The sequence below is a fragment of the Lipomyces oligophaga genome (assembly GCF_038497815.1).
Source record: "Lipomyces oligophaga strain CBS 7107 unplaced genomic scaffold V1516scaffold_5, whole genome shotgun sequence".
Lineage (NCBI taxonomy): Eukaryota > Fungi > Ascomycota > Lipomycetes > Lipomycetales > Lipomycetaceae > Lipomyces > [Lipomyces] oligophaga.
The window spans coordinates 251,234-273,363 of record NW_027117789.1 but is presented as its reverse complement, the minus strand read 5'-3'; the positions used below and the strand labels follow the sequence as shown (position 1 = coordinate 273,363).

The 22,130-nt window shown below is 43.5% G+C and overlaps 10 protein-coding genes across 10 annotated transcripts; 6 read left to right on the top strand and 4 right to left on the bottom strand.

Annotated features, from left to right (window-relative positions):
- The first annotated feature begins 1,484 nt into the window (after positions 1 to 1,484).
- V1516DRAFT_676506 (uncharacterized protein) lies at positions 1,485 to 7,135 on the top strand. Its single transcript, XM_066922431.1, has 4 exons — positions 1,485 to 1,683; positions 1,862 to 2,078; positions 2,146 to 2,488; positions 2,536 to 7,135. The coding sequence occupies exons 2-4, from the start codon at positions 1,969 to 1,971 to the stop codon at positions 7,060 to 7,062; spliced, it is 4,980 nt and encodes a 1,659-aa protein (XP_066776626.1). The 5' UTR covers positions 1,485 to 1,683; positions 1,862 to 1,968; the 3' UTR covers positions 7,063 to 7,135.
- A 78-nt stretch (positions 7,136 to 7,213) lies between these two features.
- Positions 7,214 to 7,791, top strand: V1516DRAFT_676503 (uncharacterized protein; the record flags this gene model as incomplete). Its single annotated transcript, XM_066922430.1, has 4 exons — positions 7,214 to 7,280; positions 7,332 to 7,402; positions 7,462 to 7,567; positions 7,618 to 7,791. Coding segments are annotated over exons 1-4 (283 nt in total), but the record flags the coding sequence as incomplete, so codon positions are not given.
- On the bottom strand, positions 7,707 to 8,461 carry V1516DRAFT_676501 (mitochondrial 37S ribosomal protein uS13m). The gene is made up of 2 exons (XM_066922429.1): positions 8,316 to 8,461; positions 7,707 to 8,266 (listed from the first exon to the last, which is right to left on the bottom strand). The coding sequence occupies exons 1-2, from the start codon at positions 8,367 to 8,369 to the stop codon at positions 7,814 to 7,816; spliced, it is 507 nt and encodes a 168-aa protein (XP_066776624.1). The 5' UTR covers positions 8,370 to 8,461; the 3' UTR covers positions 7,707 to 7,813.
- A 555-nt stretch (positions 8,462 to 9,016) lies between these two features.
- On the top strand, positions 9,017 to 9,910 carry V1516DRAFT_625110 (transmembrane adaptor Erv26; the record flags this gene model as incomplete). Its single annotated transcript, XM_066919692.1, has 3 exons — positions 9,017 to 9,083; positions 9,141 to 9,374; positions 9,450 to 9,910. The coding sequence occupies 3 exons, from the start codon at positions 9,017 to 9,019 to the stop codon at positions 9,908 to 9,910; spliced, it is 762 nt and encodes a 253-aa protein (XP_066776623.1).
- A 209-nt stretch (positions 9,911 to 10,119) lies between these two features.
- Positions 10,120 to 11,257, top strand: V1516DRAFT_393998 (S-adenosyl-L-methionine-dependent methyltransferase). Its single transcript, XM_066918985.1, has one exon. The coding sequence runs from the start codon at positions 10,254 to 10,256 to the stop codon at positions 11,055 to 11,057; it is 804 nt and encodes a 267-aa protein (XP_066776622.1). The 5' UTR covers positions 10,120 to 10,253; the 3' UTR covers positions 11,058 to 11,257.
- V1516DRAFT_676493 (uncharacterized protein) lies at positions 11,150 to 12,870 on the bottom strand. Its single transcript, XM_066922428.1, has 2 exons — positions 12,655 to 12,870; positions 11,150 to 12,544 (listed from the first exon to the last, which is right to left on the bottom strand). The coding sequence occupies exons 1-2, from the start codon at positions 12,676 to 12,678 to the stop codon at positions 11,459 to 11,461; spliced, it is 1,110 nt and encodes a 369-aa protein (XP_066776621.1). The 5' UTR covers positions 12,679 to 12,870; the 3' UTR covers positions 11,150 to 11,458.
- Positions 12,871 to 13,492: 622 nt separating this feature from the next.
- Positions 13,493 to 14,195, bottom strand: V1516DRAFT_664784 (60S ribosomal protein uL5; the record flags this gene model as incomplete). The annotated part of the gene is made up of 4 exons (XM_066920625.1): positions 13,493 to 13,501; positions 13,552 to 13,842; positions 13,899 to 14,120; positions 14,193 to 14,195. The coding sequence occupies 4 exons, from the start codon at positions 14,193 to 14,195 to the stop codon at positions 13,493 to 13,495; spliced, it is 525 nt and encodes a 174-aa protein (XP_066776620.1).
- Positions 14,196 to 14,479: 284 nt separating this feature from the next.
- V1516DRAFT_676480 (uncharacterized protein) lies at positions 14,480 to 15,349 on the top strand. Its single transcript, XM_066922427.1, has 4 exons — positions 14,480 to 14,555; positions 14,612 to 14,632; positions 14,690 to 14,770; positions 14,827 to 15,349. Exons 1-4 carry the CDS (start codon positions 14,553 to 14,555, stop codon positions 15,112 to 15,114), a joined length of 393 nt encoding a protein of 130 aa, XP_066776619.1. The 5' UTR covers positions 14,480 to 14,552; the 3' UTR covers positions 15,115 to 15,349.
- An 800-nt stretch (positions 15,350 to 16,149) lies between these two features.
- On the top strand, positions 16,150 to 19,904 carry V1516DRAFT_686052 (uncharacterized protein; the record flags this gene model as incomplete). Its single annotated transcript, XM_066923645.1, has 4 exons — positions 16,150 to 16,492; positions 16,550 to 19,402; positions 19,458 to 19,745; positions 19,810 to 19,904. 4 exons carry the CDS (start codon positions 16,150 to 16,152, stop codon positions 19,902 to 19,904), a joined length of 3,579 nt encoding a protein of 1,192 aa, XP_066776618.1.
- Positions 19,905 to 19,996: 92 nt separating this feature from the next.
- On the bottom strand, positions 19,997 to 21,976 carry V1516DRAFT_676476 (uncharacterized protein). Its single transcript, XM_066922426.1, has 2 exons — positions 21,773 to 21,976; positions 19,997 to 21,697 (listed from the first exon to the last, which is right to left on the bottom strand). The coding sequence occupies exons 1-2, from the start codon at positions 21,801 to 21,803 to the stop codon at positions 20,286 to 20,288; spliced, it is 1,443 nt and encodes a 480-aa protein (XP_066776617.1). The 5' UTR covers positions 21,804 to 21,976; the 3' UTR covers positions 19,997 to 20,285.
- Between the last annotated feature and the right edge of the window lie 154 nt (positions 21,977 to 22,130).

The window sequence follows — 22,130 nt, the reverse complement described above, 5'->3', positions numbered from 1 at the left end:
TAGCAGAAAAATGTAAACTACAAACTTATCTCTATAAGCATGTTTGAAGCATGTTTTGACTCTAGGACGAAGGCATGAGGGCATGTAAACCGTCTTAGTATATGTTGTTTGTAAAATATGAAGATTTAAGGCGAAAGGGAGCTCGAGGCGCTCCCGGTCGTCTTAATGCTTGTGATTTCTAACAAGTTGTGATGTCTCTGATCTGCGCTGGCTTGGTTAGAATGATTCTTTCATTCTGTTGTGTCATGCGTTTGCCAGACCGAAATCTTTCGATCCCTTACATATTGTGTGTCATTGGTGACTGATTGCCGGAGGTCCAGGAGTGTGTGATTGCTCGAGTCCCTCGACATCCCTTGTCTCCTTGTTCCAGCGCGGACTTGTTCTGGAGCCCGCGTGGCAGTGTAGTGGGCAAAATAGACGCGCATGTCATGCTAGAGTAGTGTGAGAGAGTGGATCTGAACTTCACGTGGAAGGACAGCTATTTTTACTTTCTACAGATGCTGCCGAACATTGCTACTGTTTACATAAATTTCTATCTTTCCGAACCGAAATGTGTGTCGGTGCTACTCATAATTATAGTAACTCCGTAGTCGGCGGCAAGCGTGCTCATCATATGCGAAGCCATCTCGGTTAAAGTTTGCGTCGTCACCATCGCTGGCCATCGCACTGTCACCTCGCCCAGATACCACAGTATAGCTCTTCGCCTCATCATCATCATCATCGTCACCAAACCAGCGGCTCTGCGCGCTCTCTCCAGTGATTTCTGGAAAGGCATCCTAGTCTGTCATGCAAAACTACTGTATGCGTCTGTTTGTTTACTTACTTAGTTCGATGAACCGCTTCGCATGGGTCTGGCCAGATTACGTATCCGTACGCTTACGTATTTATGCCCTCGCCGGACCCTTCTTGGTACACATGAGCCTAATCAATAAGCTATCCAATAATTGACACCACGTTTGCACTGGTCTGTCGACATATTCCAATAAGTAACAACAAATGAACAAAAAAAACTATATTTTTCCTTTTACCGCTCTCGTTGAAAAGTCCAAGAAAGTACCAAGAAAGGAGTCTCTGCCGAGACCGGCCAGAAGCGGTTTTTATTCTGCATAGTAATTAAGTAAGCTCTCTCGCTGGCTTACTCAACTGCTAAACCTTCCAAACTTCATCATGACCAATTCCAGAACCAAGAGTTCCAGCTAACTCTTCCCTCAGTACACCAGCAAATTCCTAGACCTCTTACCATTTCCTATTCCTCAAACTTTCCAAAAGAATATCGCCTTGTCGGCAGAAACACAAATTCAGAAATCAAAATCAAAATCATCATATTTTTACGTAACATTTTACTCATCGTTACAAACGCCTTCAATTGCAGCAGTACCAATACCTTGCAAGTCTGTTATCAGTGATGGGTTTAGTTCCAGGATATGCTACTCCCTCGTGCGCTTTCTCTGCACACGCTCTCCGGGCCACCAACCGTGCAGGCTTGCGCGCTTACCGCTCAAGACAATTTGAGTATTCGCTTTAACTAGCAATCTAGTCCAATCAGCTTGCTGTTTATCGCTAGTCAATCATCTATAGATAGCTAATTGTCTGGTTTGTGTTCTTCTAATTCTCATTTGAACTCTTTTCCAGACAATTGAATATCTATTCTGTCGTTCCGGCGTGATTCCCTCTTCTTAATTAGGTTGGTTGCCTTTTCTTCCCCTTGCAATTTGGCTGCTGCGCAACGCGCCTGCTTGTCTCCTCCAATAAATCGTCGATCCGTCGGAATTTGAGTTCAATTGTGCTCTATCTCACTTATTTGGAAGATTGGGGATTATTTTTTTATTATTGATTGGATCAAAATCTGATTGGTCGTGCTGACTCTTCGTTTAGCTGAATCATCGTTGTCTTTATTCAGTCGCTTCGCCTCGCTTGGCTTTTCTTCCTACCACTTGAAAGTCCAGTCGCGGACCCATTCATTTCAATATGTCATTACCTATTCAGTTTCAGGAGCGTCTAAATTTGACTGCTGTCGGTGTTCAGAGCGATGCCATTGCATTCAAGACTTGTACTCTCGGCAGCGATAATTATATCTGGTTTGTTTACACACCATTTAGAATTCGATCCTGACGGACCTGTCGTACTAACAAGTCATTTACTTAGCGTCTGCGAGTCTTCTGCATCAGGTCAAACTCAGATTGTGATTATTGATCTGAAAAATGGAAATAATGTGGTTCGGCGAAACATCTCGGCAGAGTCCGCGATTATGCACCCATCTCAGAACATTCTCGCACTCCGAGCTGCTGATGGCACCCTTCAGGTGTTCAATCTGTCAACCAAAGAGAAACTTAAAGCTCATGTCATGCCTGAGAAGATCGAATTTTGGAAATGGTTCGACGAAAAGAGCATAGTTCTTGTAACTGGCACTACTATCTATCATTGGGACATCTTTGATCCGGCTCAGGCTGCTCCCGTGAAGATCACTGACCGTGATCAATCGCTTGCCGTGAGTACTTTCATGTTACTTTTTATCATATCTAATCAATCTTGTAGAATTGCTTGTTAATCAATTATCACGTCGAGAAAGATGGTAGATGGGTAGTTCTTATTGGACTGGCATCTGAGCAGAATCGTGCTGTCGGTCATATGCAGCTTTACTCGCTAGACCGCCAAATTTCTCAAGCAATTCAAGGTCATGCTGCTGCTTTCACGCGCTTCCGTATGGATGGTGCACAGGCAGATTCGAAGTTGTTTTGTTTTGCCAATCGTTCTGCAACCGGTGGTGGCAACATTCGAATCATTGAGATAGACGCCCCGGCAGATGGAGTGAAGTATTCCAATAAGACTCTAGATATCATGTTTCCTCCAGAGGCTCCGGTTGATTTTCCTGTTGCCTTAGAAGCATCTGAGAAATTTGGTGTTCTCTACATGCTCACTAAGCACGGATTCATCTATTTGTATGATATCAGTCTCGGCCAGCACGTCTACATGAACAGAATCTGTGACTCAAATGTTTTTACTTCGACTGTTGATACCATATCTTCTGGTATCATGGCAATTAATCGTAAAGGTCAAGTTCTCACAGTTGCGGTCGACGAAAACACAATCATCCCATATATCCGTGATACTTTGCGCAATCTGCCACTAGCCATCGCTTTCTCATCTCATGCTGGTTTGGCCGGTGCTGATGATTTGTACGAAGCTCAGTTTTCTCAGCTCGTGGCTGCTGGAATGTATGCTGAAGCTGCAAAACTTGTTGCAGCTTCGCCACGCGGTTTGCTTCGTACAACTGCTACTATCGAGCAGTTTAAGCATCTTCCTGGCGTTCCAGGTCAGCCTTCGCCAATCATGATCTACTTCAGTACTTTGCTTGACTCTGGCTCTCTTAACCGGATAGAATCAATTGAGCTTGCTCGTCCGGTCTTGCAGATGAACAAGAAGCAGCTTCTAGAAAAGTGGCTCACTAACAATCAGCTTGAGTGCTCCGAAGAGCTTGGTGATATTGTTCACAATCATGATCCCGTTCTTGCTCTCAGCGTTTATCTTCGTGCTAACATCCCTGCTAAGGTTGTAGCCTGCTTTGCCGAAACTGGACAGTTTGACAAAATTCTTCCATATTGTACAAAAGTGGGATATCAGCCTGACTATACTGTCTTGCTTCAGAATTTGGTCCGTATCAATCCAGAGAAAGGCTCAGAGTTTGCTACCCAACTAGCCAGTCATGAAGGTGGCTCACTTGTTGATCTTAACAAGGTTGTTGATATTTTCATGTCACAAAACATGATCCAAGCTGTTACAGCATTTCTCTTCGATGCTCTCAAGAATAACGAACCTGAGCAAGCTTCTTTGCAAACCCGTTTGCTCGAGATCAATTTGCTTAATGCTCCCCAGGTTGCTGATGCTATCCTTGGGAATAACATGTTCAGCTACTATGATAAACCTCGTATTGCAACTCTCTGTGAGAAGGCAGGATTATTCCAGCGTGCTCTTGAACATTATGAAGATATCAATGATATTAAGCGTGTTATTGTTCATACCAATGTTCTGAACCCTGACTGGCTTGTTCAGTTCTTTGGTGATAAGCTTAGTGTTGATCAATCGCTCGAGTGCTTGCGCGAGATGCTTCGAGTCAATATGCCCCAGAATCTGGCTGTTGTTATCCAAATTGCGATCAAGTACTCCGACTTACTTGGTCCTCAGCGAATTATTTCATTGTTCGAAGAGTTCCATTCATTCGAAGGTCTGACATATTATCTCCAGAGTATTGTCAATCTCACTCAGGATCCTAATGTTGTTTTCAAGTACCTTCAGGCTGCGTGTTCAATTGGCCAGTTCACCGAGGTCGAACGTATTTGTCGGGACAACAATGTGTATAATCCAGAGAAAGTTCGCAATTTTTTGAAGGAAGCGAAACTCTCGGATCAGCTTCCACTCATCATAGTTTGTGATCGTTTTAATTATGTGCACGAGCTCATTTTATATCTCTATCAGAACCAGCAATTTAAGTTCATCGAGACTTATGTTCAGCAAGTCAATCCCTCCCGCACACCAGCTGTCATCGGCGCACTTATTGATGTAGCTTGTGAAGATAGTATCATTCAGAATCTGCTTCAGTCTGTTGTCGGTCAAGTCCCGATTGATCAACTAGTCGCGGAGGTTGAACAGCGTAACAGGCTAAAGCTTATTTTGCCCTTTCTTGAGGCTAACCGTAACGGTGGATCTCAAGATCCTGCACTTTTTGATGCACTGGCAAAGATTTACATCGATAGCAACAATAATCCCGAGAAATTCTTGCGCGAAAATGACCAATATAATACTTTAGTTGTTGGTAAATACTGTGAGAAACGGGATCCATACCTTGCGTTTATCGCCTATGAGAAGGGACAAAATGATCTTGAACTCGTACAAATTACAAACGAGAATTCGATGTTTAAACACCAGGCTCGATATCTTGTCGCTCGAGCTGACGAGGATTTATGGGCTGCTGTTCTGGATGAAAGTAATATCCACCGACGTCAGCTCATTGACCAGGTTGTGTCCACTGCAGTTCCCGATTCTAGCTCACCTGAGGATGTCTCCGTCGCCGTTAAGGCATTTATGACTGCTGATTTGCCTATTGAGCTTATTGACCTTTTGGAGAAGATTATTCTTGAACCTTCACCGTTCAATGATAATGAGAACCTTCAGAATCTACTGATTTTGACTGCTATCAAGGCTGATAAAGCCAAGGTTATGGATTACATTCATCGCCTTGATGGTTATGACTCTGCAGATATATCCCAAATTGCAATCGACAATGACTTATACGAGGAGGCATTTGAAATTTACAAGAAGCAAAAGGATCATAAGGCAGCATTGGGTGTTCTCGTCGATCATATCATGTCACTAGACCGTGCCGAACAATACGCCGAAAAGGTTGATTTGCCCGAGGTATGGAGCACTCTTGGTAAGGCTCAGTTGAATGGTCTTCGTGTCTCCGATGCCATTGAATCATATTTGAAAGCAAATGATGTTTCCAACTACAGTGAGGTGATAGACATTGCCTCACATGCTGGAAAAGACGAAGAGCTTGTCAAATTTTTGCTTCTTGCGCGCAAGACTTTGCGAGAACCAGCTATCGATGGCCAGTTGATGCTTTCGTATGCTAGAACCGGCAAATTACCTGAGTTCGAGGAACTTGTTAACGGTCCCAATGTTGCTGACGTTGAATCGGTCGGAGATAAGCTGTTTGAGGAGAAAGATTATGAAGCAGCTAAGGTTTTGTATCGTGCGGTTTCAAATTGGGCCAAGCTTGCCTCAACTTTGGTTTTCCTTGAAGAATACCAAGCAGCTATCGATGCCGCTCGAAAGGCTGGAAGTATCAATGTCTGGAAGCAAGTCAACAATGCTTGTATTGCCAAGAAAGAGTTTAGACTGGCACAGATCTGTGGCCTGAATTTGATCATTCACGCGGAAGAACTTCAAGAGCTTGTTGATATCTACGAGTCAGACGGATATTTTGACGAGTTGATTTCGTTGTTAGAACAAGGTCTTGGACTAGAGCGGGCACACATGGGTATGTTCACCGAGCTTTCGGTTTTGTATTCCAAGTATCATCCTGAGCGTATGATGGAGCACCTGAAGCTCTTTTGGTCCCGAATCAATATTCCCAAAGCCATTCGAGCATGCGAAGATGCACACCTATGGCCTGAGCTTGTGTTCTTGTATTGTCACTATGATGAATGGGACAATGCTGCTCTTGCGATTATGGAGCACGCTGCAGATGCTTTTGAGCATTCGGCGTTCAAGGAAATTGTTGTGAAAGTTGCGAATCTTGAAATCTATTATCGGGCAGTGAATTTCTATCTTGCAGAGCAACCGCCGTTGTTGACTGATTTATTGACGGCATTGACGCCTCGGATTGATGTTACACGAGTTGTGCGGATGTTTGAGAAGTCAGATAACATTCCGCTGATCAAGCCATTCTTGATTGCAGTTCAGACTCAAAATAATGCGGCCGTTAATAAAGCATATCATGACTTATTGATTGAAGAGGAAGACTACAAGTCGCTTCGAGATTCGATTGAGCATTATGACAATTTCGATGCTCTGGAGCTTGCCAAACGACTTGAAGAAGATGATCTAATTTTCTTCCGACAGATTGCAGCGCGGATCTATCGTAATAATAAGCGATGGGCGCAATCCATTGAATTGTCCAAGACGGATAAATTGTTTAAAGATGCGATTGATACAGCAGCAACAAGTGGTAAGGTCGAAGTTGCAGAGGAGTTATTGCAATATTTTGTCGATGTTGGTAACAAAGAGTGCTATGCGGCGATGCTGTATACTTGTTACGATATTATTCGTGAAGATGTAGTCGCAGAGTTATCATGGCGACACACTTTGACGGACTATACGATGCCATATACGATTAATAAGCGTCGGGAGCAAGACGTGAAGATCAAAGCGCTGGAAAGTTACGTTGAAGAACAAAAGAAGAAGGAAAAGGAAAGTAAACCGGAACCTGTTGTACCCCTATTAGGAGGACCGATGTTGGGAGGCCAACGATTGATGTTGACGCAAGGTTTCACGGGTATGTAAAGCGAGATTAGTTTTGTTTGTTCATTATATTAGATGAGTTAGATGAGAATGTATGAGATTATTTTTTACCAGACACAAGACCCAGTTCAAAGTAGTAAGCAGTAATAGATGGAGTAGAAATTGGTCCTCCGGACGATGACAAGATGAGAAGGTTGTATAGTAGACTGTAAAATTAGAATGGAGTATTCTAGTAACTCCTATTCATGGTTTGAACAAATGTATGGAGTGTGGATGCTGTATTGGACATAATGCTAACAAGTGACTGCTAGCTCGAAGAAGTTTGGAGTTTCTGCAACAGGATATATTTTGATTGATTCGCGGTCTGGAATGTGCTTGGATGGTGAGTTTTCGCCTGATGAGGGAATGGTTCAGAAATTGACGAGTTATTTATTGTTACAGCACGAGGAAATGCTAAACAAGAAGATGCGTTGAGATTGCATGCCGCCAGCGGATCTGCTGGAATTCTGGATCAATCGGGGAATGGCGCAGTGATGTACAAGAATGAGTGTGTATAAGCTTAAATAGCGGCTTTAGGATTGAGATTAATAGATTTAGGCGTATACTACTGCGGAAAGAGGATAACTGCTTGGTGGGAGTTTATACTACGGAGATGGAAATGAATTAAAGGAGCTGAATAGGAAGAATAGGGATAAAATGTATATTAGCAAACGCCGAATTTAATAGTTGGATAAACTTGTATGTATGTACAAAAATTTGCTGGCCAAATGACAAAATTGTATACCAGGCTCAGTTACCAAAACTTTAACTTTCCAACAGTCGAGGTGACAAATTGGACTATGGATTTCATACTCTGCATAGTTTCTCGTTCTCTTGCCTGTTGTTCAAGGAATAATTGCACACGGGAAGTCGACTGCGTAGAAAACCGGCGAACAGTCATATACGAGACTTTATTGAGTCTTTTTGCGGTCTGTCCATTCTTCTTTGTTCGTTGACCCCGGACAGGATATCCCAGTGCGTGTCTGCGGCCTGCGTATGTACCGATAGACCGTTTGGCAGCGATGTTTTCACGGACAACTTGGCGCAGAGCATCGCCCGTGGTGTAGTTCAGTAATTCCTTTGACAACGCAAGAAAATCTCCTTCCGACAGCTGGTGCATTTTCATCCGAGGATAGAACCCAAGTTTGGCGCATATTCTCAATGATCCTAGGTTTCCGAGTCCCGGGAATCGCGATTTCAGAGCCAACTGTCGCATTGTTAGTTCGAAGTAAAAAACAAATAAAGAGCAAACTTACTCTAACGTTCATATTCCCCCGGAACTTGTTACCTTCGAAGGAGATGTACGGCATTTTTGGCGAATTTGTGGTTCGAACTTGGTATATGCAGAGATTTGAGCAGGATGCACGCAGAAATATTCGAGATTCATGAACTGAAGGTTTTAGCCCCTTGTGCTATCTGTTTGTGAATCTACAAGTTCTTTGACTTATTGCAGGACGAATAGTGAACTATTTAAAGATGAACTACAGTGTAGGTTTACAAAAATTCGAAATTATTGCTGCATTAGTTGAATTCCTTTATGTGATTAGCACAATAATTCAACACTCCATCTTTAATTTGCGGAGTTCTCGTCTTCCACATATCGAGTAGCATTAATTGTTAAGACTTACCGGAAAAACATAAATTTACCAAACTGAATAGTTTCAAATAACTGATCAATACATATTATATAATTGATGGTAGATTTTATCAAAGCTTATATCGATCCAAAACATTCGACATATCACCATACATAGGTTAAAGCTGTTTTCGGTTTGAGCAGTGCTGTTCGGCGCGGCTCACGGAGAGCGTCCAAAGTCAGGAAACGTTGGTATATTGGACATTGGCCGCATCCCTTCATAAAGCCATCTCACGATTGACTTGAATCCACAAAATATAAACCTCGAAATCGAATATTCTGTGATTCAGAGGTGATTCCAACAATTTCAATCGAGAAGCCATGTTTCTCGCGTTGTTGTCCTACGTAGGCATAATCTTTGGATTTGTCTTTCTCACGCTCGCTATTGGTACGTTCTTTATTTGATTTGCAGGCAAGAAATCATACTGATATGTCTGAACTACAGCTGCCGGTTTGTACTATCTATCTGAACTAGTTGAAGAGCACTCCCGTTTTACAAAACGTCTGCTTGAACGACTAATATACGCTATCATCGGCTTGCACGTCTTACTACTGCTGTTTGATCATTTCCCGTTCTGGTTGACAGCGTTTTCGATCGGCACTCAAGTCGTGTATCTTCAGAATCTGAAGCAGTTCCCATTTATTCAGCTTTCTAGTGCCGTATTCATTTCTAGCTGCGGTATGTTCTTGTTTACGTAGGGGATAGAGTTTTTCCTCTCGGCTAGGCTCAAGAGTAGTTCTAACTGGGTCGCAGTGCTTGTTCTGCTGAATCATTATTTCTGGTTCCAACATTTTTCCCGGCCCTCCATTCCACCTCCTAGTTTTCGATCGTCTCCACTTTACGAAATGCCGCAGAGTTTTCCGAGCTTTGCTGAAGTCTCGTCGTTTTTTGGAATCTGTGTTTGGCTCGTCCCCTTCTCGCTATTCGTCTCATTGTCAGCTGGCGACAACGTTCTGCCGAGTAGTACCGCCGATGCTGCAGCTCTTTCGAATATGATGGGTGTCTCGGGAATGTCTTCCTCTGGTTCTGGGCTTTCATCAGGTGGATCTGGATTCGCAAGCACATCGACTCGAAACGCCGGTGTTGCGCTTGGAAAGGGCCAGGGGCTTGCTAAAGTAGTCATTGGAAAGGTTCGTGAGGGTGTCGAAGAAGTCATACGTGTTGTTGGCTGGGGAGATGACGATCGACGGTCCGGATCTGCGAGAATAGTGTGATTGATACCTTCAGGTCACAGGGAATTTGCACAATGGATTTTCAGGCTGAATTGCCGATAGCCAGAAGAACGGTAACACTGAGATATCTATGATTAATCTAACTGTATAGTATTAATAATTTCAATGTATAGAACAATTGATTGTTATTTATTTTCCTATTTCTTTAAATCGACAATATAATCGTCCTCGAGTCACTGGGAGATCAAATTAGAGATTCTGACAATATGTCCCAACGCCGCAAAGTAGAATTTCGAAGTTCAAAATTTTAATTCATCTATACCTGAGCAACTTCATAACACTCTAAATTGAGAAAAAATTACTACGAAAAAGGAACACCTTAAACATGTCAAGACCTGAAACCTCAGCTCCACCAGAGGTCTTTTATTCCGATGTTGAGTCCAAAAAGTATACTTCCTCGTCGCGTATCCAGCACATACAAGCCTCCATGACGTTGCGAGCGCTTGATCTTCTCTCACTACCACCCCATCAGCACATTCTAGATATCGGCTGCGGGTCTGGCCTGTCGGGTGAAATTCTTTCTCAAGAAGGTGATCATATCTGGGCTGGCATGGATATTTCTCCTTCCATGCTAGGTGTTGCGCTGGACCGTGATACACAGGGAGACTTATTTCTCGCCGATATGGGCTCAGGGATACCATTCCGAGCGGGAACCTTTGATGCAGCAATCTCAATTTCCGCGATTCAATGGCTCTGCAATGCCGATTCTGCGGGTGCCGACCCGAAACGACGATTAGCCAGATTTTTTGACACATTATACGCTTCGCTAAGACGAGGAGGAAAAGTAGCATGCCAGTTCTACCCGCGCGACCAAGCTCAGACAGATTCGATTCTCCAGGCCGCAAAAACGGCTGGGTTTTCCGGCGGTCTGGTTGTTGATGATGAACAGTCAAAAAAAAATAAAAAATTCTATCTCATTTTGACTGCAGGTGTTACGACTGCGTCAGATATCAATCTTCAGGGAGTCAAGATTGACCGCCCACGGACTCAATCGACAAGACGGATCTCTCGAAAAGACGAGTCAAGAAAAGATTACATAGCCCGGAAAAAGGAAACCATGCGGAAACGTGGAAAATTGGTTGCGCTCGACAGCGCATTCTCGGGCCGGAAACGGAGACCGAAGTTTTAACTTCAAATGTTTTAAGATTGCATATTGGGCAGGCTTGGGGACTTAATTTCTAACTTTCTTTTACATATTTAAAAAATGCTACAGGGTCAATATTTCATATATCCCAGTATATCATTACCAACAAACTCTGATCCGTATCATGTACTTGAACCATCCGTTAACAGTTATGAGAAATTCAAACTAAGATCTACGCTGGCACAGAGTGATAAATAAAGGAAAAGATTTAGATAAATCAAAATATCAAATTGAAATTGAAATGTCCCACGAACATGCGCAGCACGCCAAACAAAACTAATCTATAGTATGTGGGAAAAACGGTGAAGAGTGAAAGAGAGGGTTGGAGAGGAAGAAAGCGAAATTCAATAGGAGCAGACAAAAAGTGAAAGCACGATAAAAAATCTTTAAAAGGTCTCCATCTTGTCAAGAACAGCCTTAGTGAACTCGGAAGTAGTGCTAGTACCTTTAAGATCAGGAGTTCGGACAGTACGGTCGGCAAGAACACCATAAACACCCTTGGAAATACGATCGGCATGCTCGGAAAGACCGAGATGACGAAGCATCATCGCCGACGAAAGAAGAAGAGCAGTAGGGTTGGCCTGATTACGACCCTCAATATCGAGACCGACGTGGCGGCAGCCAGGCTCGAAAACAGCAACTTCACGTCCCATGTTGCAGCCAGGAATGAGACCAGGTCCACCAACAAGACCAGCACCGATGTTGGAAAGAATAGAACCATAAAGATTAGGAAGAACAAGAACATCAAATTGCTGGGGTCTGGATACAGCCTGCATGGATGCATTGTCGACAATCATGTCATTGGTCGTGATCGAAGGATACTCCTTGCCCATCTCCTGAACAGTACGACGGAAAAGACCGTCGGCAAGCTTCATAATGTTAGCCTTGTGCACAACAGTAACCTTGCTACGGTTGTTTTTCATGGCAAACTCGAATGCGAAACGAGAAATACGCTCAGATTTGTACTTGGTAATGATCTTGAGTGACTCAATAACACCAGGAACGGACTGATGTTCAAGACCAGAGTATTCGCCCTCAGTGTTTTCACGGATCAAACACATATCAATTCCATCGTGGCGAGTGGTAACACCTGGAACCGACTTGATAAGAACGACAGAGGCATAAATATCCAGCTCCTGACGAAGAGCGACATTGAACGAAGCATGGCCAGATCGCTCAACAGGCGTGAATAAAATACCTTTGAGACCGATCTTGTTCTTCTTAAGCGACTCGACAGACTCCTTAAGACCCTCTTCAGAATCCTTGAGACCTGTGACAGAGATCTGTTCCCATTCAATAGGTACATTCTCGGCCTTGAAAATCTCCTTGACAGAGTCGGCGACCTCGGCACCGATACCGTCGCCAGGAATCAAAGTAACAGTGTACTTGCCGCCAAACTTCAAAGGCTTGAAAATGTCCGAAGCAACAGTCGATGCAGGACGGGCACCCACAAGAGGGATCGATGAAGCAGCCTATTTGAAGGATTAGTTAGTCAAGTTCCATCCAGCCTATCCTTTTATATTCATGAAAAACAAGCAAGTGTAAAAGAATCCTCTCCCGGCCGACCAACGAACTCACGCACCTTAAGAATCGAATTGCGCAACATTTTGAGAGCTGAGTAAGACGACGTTTAAATCGTTTAGTTTATTATAATCGTTTGCAAGTGAGAAAAAACCAGCAAAAAATCGCGTCTAGATCTCTCAAAAATGCAGTGAAAATAAATTTGAATCCAGATCGAACTCTTCCCTCTTGCTACTACTTGTTTGTTGATCGAGTTCGTTGCGCCCGGCACTGGGCGGACCCAGCGGCGAACTCTGGTTGGCCAGTGACATGCGGCGCATCCGGTGGGGTCCGCTGGGAGTCGGAACTCGTCCGGGCGGTTGATTAAAATGGTACGAATTGTTTGTATTTGATCTGGTTGCCAGGTCGTCTGAGTAACTATAATTTAAGATCCTTGTCTTGATCTCGGCATTTAACTGCCGCAGTTCATCATTCTATGAATCTATAATAATATAAAATTGACCTGAATCTAATTGGGTTCAGCTCAATCACTTCTATCGAGACCTTAACCCTTACTATCTGGTTAACCACTATATACCATTTTTTTTATTTCAACCTATTCTGATATACCTGAGAATGCACAAATTATATTAACTAATCACAGTTCACATTCCATTATTCGTAAGATATTTGGATCTGATAACCCCTCCTTCCTGTTTAGGACCTATATCAGGTGATTGATTACCGTTGGTTTACATAATCAGACCTCCATTATTCTGTCGAGAGAAACTCAGACAGTCGATTTACAACATTATTGCTACAAATATACTTAACAGAATTTGCATGCTAAACTCATATTACAGATAAATACAAACGATCCGAACCTGCTTCGCCCGCATCTAACAATCCCACGTAACTTTTTATTTAGACTATATCTGTTAGTTTGTCTTTCCTAATTAGAGATTACAGTCCAACTTACCAAAACGATAGCATCGTATTTCTGCTTGAACCAATTGATGCTGTCCTCTTGACCGATCTTGTGCTGAGATCCAACAGATGCACGTGCACGTTTGCGACGCGAAATACGGCTACCAGGACGAGCGAGGCAGACGTAGAAATCCATACCGTAAATACCAATGGAAGGGTCGTACTTGATACCAAGATCGATGTGCTCAGAAATACCGAATCCAAAGTTACCGGTTTCCGAAAAGTTCTTCCGTCGGAGCTCATACTCCTTGACCTTCAAGCCACGCTCGAGAATCTCCTCAGCCTTGAACAACACGTTAGCAAGGACCTTCTCATTTTCATTTTCACCATTTGAGTTACCTTAGGACCACGAACTGTAACATGGACAGCAATTCGCTCATTTCTTCGAATACCGAAAGTTCGAACAGTGTAACGAGCCTTCGAATACACGGGAGTTTGTCCAGAAAGTTGCTCAAGAACCTTAGCAGCACGAGTAAGTCTATCACCAGACTCGCCGACGGAGATGTTGAGAGTCAACTTCTCGATGCGTAACTCGCGCATGGGATTGGAATCTTTGGAGCTCTATAGAAAGTCAGAACATCTATTGCAAATGACCAGACGCCAAAGGGCAATCTAATATTAAAATTAACTAACCATTTTGTCTTTGAATCTATTGCGAAATGGGGATTCTGATGTGAAATTCAATATTGAATTCTTCCAGCTAGTGAGATCCTCGTGTAGCAAACTTCGACGATGCACATCCCCCGTGTTACTATCCCAAAAAAGACCTATAGCAGTCACAGCCCTAGATACATTGATTTTCCAGTGTAATACAATTGAGGCATAACTATAAAACTGTGTGGTCTGCATGGATTGTAATGATAAGGGATCCGTGTTGGGACTAGACAGGAACTTGAGTAGAAACAATAAAGAGACAAGATAATAGTTTGATTAGTTAGGATAGGCATTCTTCTCGTATACTTGTCATTCCTTTAGATAAGAAATAGTATAAAAATGGTATGTGTGATTTTACTGGCTAGACTGGTGATCTATACTAACATTAGTGATTTAAGGCTTCTAAGCGGGCGAAATTGGTTAGTTCATACCTGATCTCGCGAGGATAATAAGAAGATGGGTTCTAATATTGCTAGTCCGATCTTATCAATTATCGGATGCGTGTAGTTTTGCAGGATGGACGGCAATTAACTGGTCAGATGTTGGCGTTTGATAAGGTGTGTAATAATTATTTCTATACTGGGTGGTTTGAGAACTGACTACCGCATTTCAGTTCATGAACGTGGTTCTTGCAGACTGCGAGGAGTTCCGACTGACGAAACGGTCGGCGACTGCAAAGAGACAAGCGGGATCCACAACATCTGCAACTACAAAAACTGTAGAGGAGAAGCGAACCCTAGGACTAGTGATTTTGCGAGGAGAAACGATTATATCGATGAGCGTCGAGGCTCCACCGCCTACTGACGAAGCTCCAAGATTGGGCACGATTCCTCCAGGAACGGGTGTTGCTCGAGCAGTAGGACGGGGCTTAGGTGGGTTTGTGCCTGGCATGGGATTTTAGACAATAATTAGAGAGCTCCTTTCGGAATGCAGACATGTATACAAGTCGAGTTCAAGCCGCGAATTTCAACAGTCATCTACAGCTACAAGACTAAAAAGAAGTTATTCGTGACAATACTTTAGCAGTTATTTATATTAAAAGTCTTCTAGAATTCTTTAAGCAAGTTTAAAAGTATCAAATAGTTTGTGAGATCTGCAGATTCCTAAAAAGGAAAGAATGAATGACCACTCCCAAATTCGCTACACCGTAATATTCTCTGTCTGTAAATTAGCAGGATTCGTTCTAGAAAAGTGCAACTGATCATTCTCTCGAATTCGTGACCATACTTCAAGTGTTCTGTGGTTTCTGGAAAAGAGTTCCAGCACAGCAACAAGGCAGAGACGCGTACAATACGCGTCTCTGCGCAACTGGACGTGCTTGTGACCGCATGGCCCCCAGATGGGAATAAGTTAGTGGCAGCCCCTGGGTACTCATCTCATCTGAGCCACTGTCGAACCTTTATTTTTCGCTTTATTTCATGCCGATTTGTAGTTTGGCAGCAGCACAAATCAAGTCCGAAACCGGTAATTCAGTCATTTGCCATAGATAAGCCATTGACAGCTACGCAAATACGTAAACACAACAGCAAAATTGCTCCAAATCGGGCGGGCTTCACTGAGTGAGCGATCGTCTAATTGCCAGTTTACGTCGTATTCCTTCGTCCAGCGCGCCGCGTTCCATTGCTCCATTCTGCCGTTGTGCACCCCTCTGAAGCACATTTCCTTGTCACCACCTGTCTCGAGGCTTTTGACTCTTTTTGTTTTTATTTCTTTATTGTTTTTCATTTTGCAGTTCTTCTGGCTTCTGCCGTGCTCTGTTCTGTTCTGTACGCTCTTGTTAAGTGTTACGCCTTCTGCGGTTGTTGCTCGCCAGGCTACTCTCCAGATTCTGGTTTTGGTTCTAGCTCGTCTTGGTCAAGCGAGCCTGTGACGCGTCAGATTCTCGTTTCGTTTTCACCTGCTTCACGCGCATTTTAGTTGGACTACCGATTTTATTATGATTGCTCCGCTTCAGACTGATTCCACTTCTTCAATAACTCACTCGAATACCGTTTCTCCATGGACGGCGACCAAAGTAGAGCTCCCAGCTGCTAACGACGGTTACTCTGTTTCCGTTCTCCGCACTCGCATAAAGGAACTGGAGGACCTTGTGGAGTCTCAACGAATGACTATCGTGATGCTACAGAAGGCCAAGGATGATTTGGAGATTGAATCAACTACTAGAATCAGTGAGCTCACTACTGAAAGGTCTCGCTTATTGTCAAATCTACGTACATCGTCCAAAAGCAGATCTCCCATGCCAGCCTCTCGTTCTGATTCGTCGTCCCTGAGATCTTTATGTATGTAATTTTTGGAATCAAGTATACGTCAGGATGTATATCTAATCTGGTTTTTAGCCTCTCCTGCCCGCCCTCCTACTCCTCCGCGCAAGGCCACACCGACTCCGCCTTCGAATCCGCCTCCTGCCATACCTATTGAGCTCCTGGCCATTGAACATCCGCTAAAAAATAATTCCACTTCTTCTTTTACGTCGATCTCGGATCGTGATATAGATTCTCCTCTTTTCAGCAAAATGAACGGATCTAAGACAATCGTTGTGCCACCACCTCTACCAGTTCGTAACATCGGTAAATCATCACAATCTGGTACTGGTATATACACTTCTGTACTAGCTCCTCCCTCTCCTGTACGACAATCATCCATTCCTTCTTCACCGAACACTATGGCATTTGACGAGTCTCTGACTCCTCATCCGACTTCCGAAACATCAAGCTCACAGGCAACGGAGTCAACTAACCGAGGCTCAGCTGAGTTTGAGCCAAAGGAGTTTATCAAGAAGCTATCAGCTACTTGGGACTCCAATGGTTTGGACAATAGTGATTTTGATTTGAACAATCCTTCCTGTCCTTCAACCGTTGATGATAGCTTCTCTACCGCTACTGAAGAATTTTACAAATCTTCTCCTCTGCGAGGAAGCGATCCAATCTCAGAAGCTGAAGATATTCCTTCGAGTCTACCTCCAAGTAGACGAATCCAATACCCGGGCTTGCACTCTAGGAAGTCGACGTCTTCTTATGAGTATTTTGACGATGAAGATGACGATGAAGCTACAAAGCCTATTTTACATTCAGAACAGCTATCTGTGACTGACGATGAAGGTATTGAGGCTTCTTCTACTATTCGACTAGTTGGAGAGCAACAATCTAAAACGCCTATAACAGACTCATTCATGGAGTCTCTTTCAACGAAAAATCTGCCTGAATTTCCTCGACGTGTCGAATCTTATATGCCTTCTACACAATCTGCACAGGCTGTCGCAAGTTCCGTGAACTCTGAGACCCATCAAGAGAGGAAGAAGCTAGAAATTTCTATACTTTCGGAATCAAAATCTAACGCTTTGAAACCCGAGGACTCTCCTGTATATTTTCCTCCTGCTTCCGCATCTTCGAATCACGACGCAAGAGCATCTATGATCCCTGCTGCTGCTGTTACACAGCCGAAAACGCCAGCAACGTTTTACGACAATGTGCAAATTCTTGAGCCTGCTTCTGATCTTTTAATTACGCCTGAAAATTTACCGACTATTGCGATCAAAGTGATCTCAACAAGAATGCGGAACATAAAATCCAAGAGCAAGGCTGATGATCCTATTGCAATCCTATCCATTAGAGATCGCTCTACGGATAAAGAATGGTGGAAGGCTACAAAGACGCTCACCAATCTCACGGATCTTGATACAGGTCTGCGCGCAGAGCTTGCAGAGTTTTCGCTACCCAGGTTACCTGATCGAGTCTACTTTACTAGTCTTGCACCTGCTAAGGTCGACGCTCGCAAACGTATGATTGAATCTTATTTTAGTGCCATAACGAGTATCCCTTCGTTAAACGAGAGCGTAGCAGTATTGTTATGTGGGTTTTTATCCTCGGATATCATTGATCCTATGGCAATAGCGGATACTGGAGTTCGAAAGGAAGGTTATTTGACGAAGCGTGGTAAGAACTTTGGTGGATGGAAGGCGCGCTTTTTTGTATTAGACGGCGGAGACCTTGAATATTTTGATGCGCCGGGAGGAAATCATTTAGGGACCATTAAACTCGAAAATGCGGAGATTTACCGTCAAGAGCCAGCGACTGAAGGATCGAGCGACGGCTCGGAAAATCCTGCAGATAGGCTATATCGACATGCGCTACAGATCAGTGAGCGAAAACGAAATGACTCAAATGTTTACACACGTCATGTTTTATGTGCCGAAAACGATCAAGATCGTGATGAGTGGGTCGAAGCCTTGAAGGAACTAGTGACTCGATCAACGGGATCGGTCTTGCTTGCTCCGTTGGATAATAGTGATGCGCAAAGTATAAGGAGTGTCGTATCAATTTCTCCCGCTGCTAATGAATCGAATGGATTATCGGTAAATTCCAATTCAGGGTTGCCGCTGCTATCGCCCAAGAAGAAACTACTCAACATTCCTGCCCCGATCACGAGAAAGTTACGGTTAATGAATGGGTCAAGCACTAGAGTAGACTCGACGACGCCGACCTCGTCTGGATTTGCTAGTCTAGAATATACCTCAGGGAATGAAAGTGCAACAAGCGTCAATACAACAACAGATCGCAGCAGTCCTTCAAGTTCTACCGCTTCGTCTCAGCCAGTTGGCTCTGTCAAGTCGAGCGCTAATGCTTTACAGGTTGAGGACGCGAGTGATAAGGATCTCCGGAAACAAAAAAAGAGAAGTATTTTTTCGTTACGGAAAGATGGCAAAGACAGCAGTCCCGAGCCAGTGGTTTTGCCCGGGTCAACAAATGCTTCTATGAAATCATTGTCAGATCAGCTTAGGATGCAGCAGCAACACCAGCAAGATACTAAGAAATTCTTGCAGTTGGATAAAGATAGCCTGCAGAACAACCCAATGTATGAGTATCGAGCTTCAGTATCTCGATCAACCGAGGAGGCACTTCCGTCTCCAGATATGCGACCGGATTATGATGACGACGATAAGTTTAAAGGTGAAATTTCCAAAGGAGGTATAAAGACATTGAACGGCACCATTGCAGCTCCGATATTTGGAGTCGCGTTATCGCAAGCTATAGAGATATCGTACATACAGAAGGGAGAGGTCAAGGTTCCATCAATAGTTTACCGGTGTTTTGAGTATCTTGATCACAAACGTGCAGCAAAGGAAGAGGGTATTTTCCGATTAAGTGGATCTAGCATTGTCATTCGTGCATTAAAGGATCGATTCAATCATGGTATGTATATTTGAGAGATTTTTGGGTTATATTATGATGAACTAACTTAATGCAGACGGTGATGTGGATCTAGTTAATGATGGAGCAAATTACGACGTACATGCGGTTGCGAGTTTATTAAAGCTTTATTTTCGAGAACTGCCGGTCAATGTATTAACGACGGAACTGCAAAGTGAATTTATCCAAGCAATGGATATGGAAAACCGACAGCTCCGTACAGATATGTTATATGTATTACTTCGACAGCTTCCTCGCGAAAACTTCAGTGTTTTGAAAGCGCTTTCGAGATATTTGATCAAGATCGTGGAAAATTACGAACAGAACAAGATGACGTTGAGAAATGGTGAGAGTTCGCATTTTAATCCGATTGATATACATGTATTTGTATAATTCTAACAAGATATTAGTTGGAATTGTGTTTGCCCCTACACTCAATATTTCAAACTTATTGGTCACCCTATTTATTGTGGACTACGCGCAGTTGTTCATTGATAAAACATAAAGAATGCTAGAAAGGATGAAAATTTAGAGATATGAAAAATAGTCGAGTAGGATTGAGAGCGGGAATTTGATGATAACTGGAGATTTAATTGTACTTAACGTATTGACTTTAATTTTAATTTAATCATTTCAAACCAACACACATAAATATACATATGCACTTTAAACTCAACGGGTATACGGAACGGAAGTAGCAATAAAACAATTAAGCCAAAGGAACGGAACGATGCGACAAGCTTTCGTATGGTACAAATCAATACAACACCAAAAGGGCAAACACAATGCAAATGCAGAAAAATCCAAGCTCATGCAAGAAAACAGGAAAAATCAAAACCAAAAGATTTTCAATGCAAAAGGGGTTGGACTGCACAAGAGAAAGATATTATGAAGTCGACTTCTGTGGTTGAGCAGATTTCTTACGAGCAGATCCTTCTTCAAGCTCATCTTCTCCGAGAAAATCGCAAGCGCGGTCGGATCTCATACTTCTTATGCGGTCGACTCGCCAACCAGAGGTCCAGGGGTTGTCCGAATTATCGGCAGCACCAAGTTGAATTGATGAGCCTAGATCACAGTGACCTTCCTTCCACCGAAATTGCTTACAGTCATCCCAATCGTCACATCGATTGTCGCAGGCATCTAAGGAAGTCCAGCCAATTTCATCTGCATTTTCCTCACGCGGATCACCTTTGTAATAATCTTGATCACTGGCGCCATTGTTCCAGCCTTCTACTCTGTCCGTGATATAAGGCATAGCATAATGTTTATAGAGCTGATGGTAAAATATAGATTCCTTTTGGTATGCGCGCTCGAAGTCAAAGAATTTTTGGAATTCGGCTGGCTTAACGTTATGGAATGACGCAATCTCATAACACCAGTTATCCGAATTGTACTTTACAAAGACAGGTTCTTCGTTCTGAAGACGAAATGCGATATGCGGGTAGTCGTAACCAGCCTTGATGGTCACGTCGACGTCATGGAAGGCATGACCAAGTACATGATCTCCACAACAGTCTTGTCGGGTGTAATCGTCGTACTTACTCACGAATTTGGGATCCGCACCAAAAGTAGACCGAATTAAGGCTCCAGACATGATTACAACCGATCCGCTATGGGCAAACTCTTCCTCATTGATATAGGCTTGCTTGCCCAAATATAATTTGTCGTCAGCGTTGATCGCATTCAACCAGACCATCATCGACGTCCAAACAACGTAAGACGAGTCTTCCATTAAAATGTACCAATCTGCATCTGGCTTTTCGTTGTAGGCATGCATCACCATGGGCATGATCTTGTATCTTTCAATGGCGTCCATACCTTGGATGGCGTTCTTCGTAGTGTATAAACGGGAAGATCCTAGAGACTTCAAATATTTCTGTTGCTTGCGGTAGCAGTCGAATTCGTTTGACTTGAGAATTTTCTTCGAAATATGCGCAAAAATGTCAATAATAGGGAGACCGTCAACCTCGTCGGGGGCATCAGAGTAGACCGCTAAATGAGGAACTTGTCGGCCAGTGGTGGCCAGCTGCTGCGGGATATACTCCCACAGTCGGGACGCACCTGTCCTAATCATGACATAAACTTTATCCGTTCCAGGAACATAGACGGGCTCTTGTCCTTCTGGGTGAGAAATTTTTTTTGGGGCGGTATTTGTAGTGCTTGTGGAGATACTACTGGTGGTGACGGCATGAGTGGAATTCAATCTGAAGAGTCCGACGAGGGATATAATGCACATCAGAAACAGTGACAGCGAGGCGACGAAAAGATATACACGCCGTCGTGATAGGCTTGGCTTAACTAGTTTCTGTTATTATTGAGCTCTAAAGTATGTGCTCGCCTCAGGAACCGAGAACAGCGTCAAATCAGACTCACCTCGCCAGAAGGAACATGAAGGGCGGATCATCGAATCCTAGGAGCAGGAAACGATACAACGCAAGAGGACTGGACGAAAGTGAAATGGAATAACACACAGACAAGTGTCAGGAAGAAACCAAAATATCACGAACTGTCCAGCGCAGTAAACACTGCCAGATCCTCGGTGTGGTCCTTTTAAAACTCGATCCTCGTGCTCTCCGCTGTGCTCGTCACGTCCCAATACGCGTCGCCGTCGCCGGTCTTCTCAACTTTACTAAAACGTTGAACTGATTACGACGCTGTCCCTGCGCCGCAATCACATGACTGAGCCCTTAAAATTTATACACGTGACTACACGTGATAGTGCGCTGACAGC